Source organism: Hyposmocoma kahamanoa, unplaced genomic scaffold (assembly GCF_003589595.1).
Source record: "Hyposmocoma kahamanoa isolate Upper Pololo Valley unplaced genomic scaffold, ASM358959v1 80, whole genome shotgun sequence".
NCBI classification, from domain to species: domain Eukaryota; kingdom Metazoa; phylum Arthropoda; class Insecta; order Lepidoptera; family Cosmopterigidae; genus Hyposmocoma; species Hyposmocoma kahamanoa.
The window spans coordinates 10,736,850-10,743,364 of NW_020654051.1; the positions used below are offsets into that span (position 1 = coordinate 10,736,850).

At 35.6% G+C, this 6,515-nt stretch overlaps 1 protein-coding gene across 3 annotated transcripts in view; it reads right to left on the minus strand.

Annotated features, from left to right (window-relative positions):
* Window positions 1–1,990: 1,990 nt before the first annotated feature.
* Window positions 1,991–6,515, minus strand: part of LOC113233794 (zinc finger protein 578-like) — a 21,861-nt gene continuing 17,336 nt past the window's right edge. The window contains exons 8-11 of one of the 3 annotated variants that reach the window (XR_003310744.1): window positions 5,078–5,355; window positions 4,082–4,115; window positions 3,346–3,486; window positions 1,991–2,788 (exon numbers count right to left, since the gene is read on the minus strand). Coding sequence is in view for 2 of the 3 variants with exons in the window: in XM_026468996.1 (XP_026324781.1) it covers window positions 3,417–3,486; window positions 4,082–4,115; window positions 5,078–5,355 (382 nt within the window). In the remaining variant the exon portion in view is untranslated. Of the gene's footprint in view, window positions 2,789–3,332; window positions 3,487–4,081; window positions 4,116–5,077; window positions 5,356–6,515 lie in introns of those variants that run through there. The other 2 variants (XM_026468997.1, XM_026468996.1) reach the window with 2 other exon arrangements.

Sequence of the window (6,515 nt, forward strand, 5' to 3'; positions counted from 1 at the left end):
AACTGGATTACAGTCAGTGTTGGGCAAAATTTAATTGTTCTGGCAATTAAAGATTGACAATTAATTAATTGTCAATTGCGAAACAGCAATTAACGATTGATCAATTGTTAGTTGCGAGAACCGCAATTAACAATTAATCAATTGTTAATTGCGGTTCTCGCAACTAACAATTTAACAATTAATCAATTTTCAATCTTTTCAATGTTTTTGATTAACAATTAACAATTCAAACTGACAATTATGATAAATTGATAGGGCATATGGGGGGTGAGTTAGGGCGTTGGTTATGGGGGCCCGGTTGGGGGCCCCGGTTGGGGTCCCGCTTGGAGGCCCGGTTCGGGGCCCGGTTGAGGGCCCCGGTTGGAGGACCCGGTTGGGGGCCCCGGTTGGGGGGCCGTTTAGGTGGCCGGTTGGGGCCCCGGTTGGGTGGCCGGTTGGGGGCCAACAGGCCCCTTAACTGGCCCCCGAACTGGCCCCTAACTGGCCACTAATCGGGCCCCAAAACGGGCCCCCCAGCCAGGCCCCCAACCGGGGCCTCCAAACGGGGCCCCCAACCGGGGCCCCAACCGAGGCCCCAACCGGGCCCCCCAATCGGCCCCCAAACCGGGCCCCCAACCGGGCCCCCAACCGGGCCCCCAATAGGCGCCAAACCGGCCGGAATTGATTTTAATTGCAAATTTAATTGCAATTAAAATCAATTCAATTGAAATCAATTGCAATTGAAATCAATTGCAATTGAAATCAATTGCAATTAAAATCAATTGCAATTAAAATCAATTGCAATTAAAATCAATTTGAATTGATTTTTTAATCTGATTGAATTATTGATTGAAATTTAATTGATTAACGCCCAACACTGATTACAGTGAGACTCCAGAGGTTATTTTTTGACATATTTTTCTCGGGCAAATCAAACTTGCTTACTACCAAATTTGGTGTGTTATTAAATTGGTACTTATCTTGAACCTGACGCTTTATTTGTTTTGATTAAAAATCCACCTGCGGCTGCGCAAATTTGCACACTATAACAATTTACTATTGAAAGCACTACGCACACATCGATCCAAGTGAGAACTGTTCACGTAACTCCTAGACACTTATGAATCCCTAATTTCACTTCGGATTTAATTCACAAATTTAAATTTAAACCTTTTTTTGGAATAAAATGGCAACAGAGCCGTAAAACGTCTACACCTTGCGGCGGTCCGGGGGGAAGAGGATCATTATTTATTACAATAACATATGGAGTATTGTTACAATTACATATTTCCAAACTAAACCTCGAATATGTTCATATGAAACTATAAAATACTTTTTGCTGGTTTCTTTTAAAATATATATTTATTTAAATTTAGTTTTTCTTAAGGTTTAATGCAGTAACAAAATATGAAATAAGCTTTTAACGTTTATTACTTATTGCTCCATTATTACAACTTATAAAGTAAAAAAACGGTATACAATTTTATATTCTTAAACTAATAATAGAAATATCGTGTTCAAGTTACAAAACCAACTAAAAATTGTAACATGAATTAGTGTATATGTCATACGTAATTATAATAGGGTAATTGACTCAAAATTCATTCAATAAATGAAATTCGAAATTTGGTATTTCAACTAACACCGAAATGTTAATGGTTAAAGCCCGTGGTGAGGAGACTTTACTAAAAAAATTCAAATATTAATAGTTTATTTAACATAAATACAATACGGAAAAACAAAATGCAAATTTATAATGACACAGTCATGTCCCATGGGTCTATGACTCAGTTATAGAGGACTATGAAGTACATTGCCTCGAGAACAGTACAAAACATATTAAACCTGCATCCCGTCGAATTGCGTTTGAATGTCCGTAATGACAAGAGACAATGTAGTTTGTACCAAAATGTCAAAGTTATGACGTCACTAATAAGTAATGCAGTTCTGAATGCCAGTAAAAATATTTCTCTTTTCAAAGAATTTCAATTCTGTTTTGCCATTTGACAACAATTTTTTTCTGTAAATGCTAATGAAAAATATTTCATTTGCGATACTTGTCAAATACCCTAATAATTTCTAGTGTAATAATATATATTTTTCTAGTTAACTCTAGTTATTGCATATAATACTAATCTATACAGGGTTTTTATATCGTAGGAAAAAACTGGCTAAGGGTTGAATTCCACTTGTCAGCACGCTGCAGCACTCATCCATGCTAGTGAAGCAACAGATCTCTGCTTCTGGTTCCACAATTGCGAAAGTTCTGAACGCTTTTTCACATCTACTTCCATAACATTTATAACGAAACTTTAATCGGAAGTTTAAAACGTTTACGTCGGAAATGTTTGGCCGTGAGACGCGCATTTTTTGCAGTTTTGTGTTAAATGCAATTATAAAATCAAAAACAAGTCCTGCTTGGAACTATTTCGATATCGTTATGGTATTTACTCTTCCGCTTTCGCTTCCGTTTTCGCTAAAATTAATTTTTTACTGTGCAAAATATATCTTATATGGAATATCGTCAGCACAGTTCATACATGAACACGTTTTCGTGAGCTGGTGTTCTATTTGTAAGGCTTGTGCCTATCTAAATAATATATTTATATTATAGCATGATAATTAAATCATTTTTGTACAAATGTAGTCATAATAATGTGCTCGACTAATATATCAATTATCTGGTCTCAGTCTAAGGTGTTCCCTGTGCTTTGAGTACCAACGTAACAAAATTAACTCCTCATTGACCCAGAGCACACAGTGTAAAAATAGTCAATCTAGAAAATAAGGCTGGGTTAACTTAATTCACCTGAGTTAGTTCACCTAGGTGCATTAAGCACACTTTTAGTAAACTTAAATCACCTGGGTGCATTAGATAAACAAAAAAGTAAACTTTGTTCACCCCGATATTTAAGGACGCTTATACGACGATTACAGATACGATGAAAATGATGTATATGGACATGATGAAAAACTTCGTGATGAAGCCTGCATGTCGAAGAAGGTTTACAATGACGTCCCCAACCCGCATTGTCCAACCCAACCCGCATAATGCTGACCTTATTTTTTTTTTACTCAACATACTCAACTTACTGCTTGGCGGTAGAATTAGGTAAGATGGCAGTACTTCCCTGGACAAACAGTTGGGGACTTCATTGTGAACCTTATTCGACATGCAGGTTTTATCACGAAGTTTTTCATCACCGTATCTGTACCATGTAAAAAGTTGAATCCTGGCGTCCGTAAATATCGGGGTGAATAAAGTTTCCTTTTTTGTTTATCTAATGCACCCAGGTGATTTAAGTTTACTAAAAGTGCACTTAATGCACCTAGGTGAACTAACTCAGATGAATTAAGTTAACGCACCCGAAAATAAGCACAGCTACCCCGTTATCCAGTTTTTCTTTCGGACACGTATATTTCGTTTATTTGTGATTCTAAAAATATCCAATGCCTTGTTGAGTTTCGTAAATCTTGACGTCATCTTTCTTCATTGTTAATTCGGGCCTGAAATTAAAAATTAGCATTGAAACTTGAAATATTCTATGATGTTTTTACGAAGCTGGTTTCTTAGGATAGATGGTGGTAGGAAATCCAAAATTAAATAATAAGAAACTCCCACAAATTCATCATCCACCAAACGGCAAATGAAATCTTCACTAGTATTGATATCTGTTGCTTATTTGATAACGAAACCAGATCCGTCAATGTGTAGCTTGATGTGCTGGAGGTCGATTCAGAACTTTACGATAACTTAGTTGTCAACCGATTTCGTTTCATTATTATTCACAACACCCAAATCGAACGTCAAACTGTCGTATACGAAACCGAACCGAAATGACATCAAACGAACTTCTTGACCGGCAAAGGCTACAAACGTTATTCAGAACACAGTTATCGAATGAAAGTTACCGAACGTCCTATTGTTTACAAAGCAAGAATGTAATATGGAAATCTCTTATTATTTTAAATAAAGCCTGGATTTTGTTCAATTTTAATAATTTATTTTAATGCAAGACTAATGCATTCCTATATTTTAGGCCTGTCGAAGAGTTCTGAATCGGGGTCCAGCTCCTTATTCTAGAAATACTTGAATACTTACAATGATAGCTGGACGGTCTGTTGTTGTTGTTGAACTGCAACAACAAACAAGCAATGTTGAATAAAAAACTACTATTAAAACAAATGAAACTATAATATAAATATCCCACACACAGTACACAGCAACTAAAAAGTATATGTAACATTAGAACCTCCTTTTTGTTTGAAGTGATTTAAAAGACATTTCCGCGATGAATAAAAATTAATTCTTCCTTTGTTTTCTGAAACAACCACATTTTCCTAACAAAGATAACCAAAGAAGCATTGTGTACTATTCATTTCGTCCGACCATATTGCGTTTGTACAGAGTCGGTATTTTTCTTTTAAAATAAGAAACATCCTTCGCCCCTTTAACCGTAGAGTTTTCATATTAGCTGTTTGTAAAACCCACTTCAAATTATTCACGAATCTAAAGCATTGCTTTGTCACCGTTCAACAACAAAAAAACACCTAAAAAATTAATTTAGACAGAAAACGTTTGGAACAGATTTTTTTGTTTGAGGTCTGTGTTTCGAGTAGTTAAGGAATACACGAATCCACACGGTACTTTTGTTTTTTTTATTATGTTGAAAACGGTGAATGGTAACCAATCAAATGTGCAATATTTTGTAGAATCTGACTGACCTAGTCTATACATGCATACATAAACTATAACCTATTATAGAATAGTCTCTGCAAATTAGCACGCAAATTTAATTAAAATCTGTTAGAACAAAGTGACGTAATTTATTTCACCCGAACACCCACCCTAATTTTAACCTAACGCTGTTTACAGCGGGAGCGTCTTGAGAGTCTTGCAAACTTACGAAATTGATTAAATCGCATACAAATCAGTCGCTCGACAAATTATGTATACAGTGAGCGAGCGTCCTAGAAGCTCTAGAATATATAAGCACCTATATTATACATAGTTTATAACATCGCCGTGATACACTATCTGAGTAACAAAACTTAGAAGTAATTGTATGGTAATGAAAAAGACATATTGAACACTTACCCATCGGTTGCGATTGCGAATGCATGACGGCGGTAACATCAGAGAAACAGTAAATCTGATGAGAATTCGACATGTAATCCTTATTTGGCTCCATGTACGCAGTTTGCACTATTTGGGTAGGCTGAGTAACTGCGATCTCGTGCCGCCACTTATCTAAATCATGATTTTCCTCTTTCATCTTCTGCATACGTTCAACTTGCTTGTATGTGGGCTCGCCGCCGATGTAGTCGCGTTTGGTACGATTGTGACTACGGATTTCGTGTTTTCGGAGATCGGACCTGCGAGAAAACAATACTATAACTCCTATTACACATAAAGGAAATATATATCACATAAAGGAAAGGCAGTATTGGCATACTCTTCAGTGTTGTGCAGTCACAACCAAAATGCAATCAAAATCAAGAAATTAGGGAATATAATATTGTAATTCTAATTTTGAAAAAACTAATGAGATTTATTTTGTTTTCATGTATGTTATACCATATTTTAATTACAATTCATGTTTTTTTATAATTACTTTTTATTGTCAGTTAAATTTAGTTATTAATGTAAACGCATTAATAAATACTATATAAATTTTTTAATTTTATTTTATAATTGTAAATGGATTTAATTAGTTCGAAACAAATGATTTGATTTGAATAAAAGCAATTCAAACAATAATTACACAAAAGCAAATGTCTGTTCGTCTCACATTTAAATTAAAAAGGGTCGAGATTCTACTAAAAATAATAAGCCAGACAAGCGGATCCGAATTTTCTTCAGCTACGGACTCTTCAGATCGGATGAAAATAACGCCGATCCCTTAATAAATAAAAATCCGGCACCATCGATTTGTGCTTTGGTATTTATTTTTAAAATACCGAACATACTCTCGGGCCTCCAGGGCTAGGCGTCCTTAACTGTTCTGTTCGTGTGGTATGTGCTATATATATGGTATGTGTATGTTCTAGCATGAGTTCGGTAGCCGTTATACATAACAAAATTGATTAATGGGAATAACTGAGAACACCTCAAGGAGCTTTATTTATTGATATTCGTAATGCTATTTGTCTTATCAAATATAGAAACGAAAGTATAACTGACTTATCGGTGCTTGCATAACTACGCCTAAATTCGTATGCGAGTCACGTGCTCGATTTGTCTCATATTTCAGCCTTTTTTGACCTCCAACGCAAAAAGAGTGTAGTAATAAGTTTGAAGCCTTTGTCTATGTTTTTGCTTGTCAATTTGTGGCATCGTAGCTTCCAAACAGATGGACTGATTACGAAGCGGTTTTATTTTTATTTAAAGGCTAATTTAATCTGGATAATTCTTAGCTACGTTTGATAAACATCTGTTCAGCAGTTTAAAGATCATCAGTGAGCTCTTTAAAGATCATCAGTCAGCTCTTTAAAGATCATCAGCTGTTTAAAGATCATCAATCAGCTATTTAAAG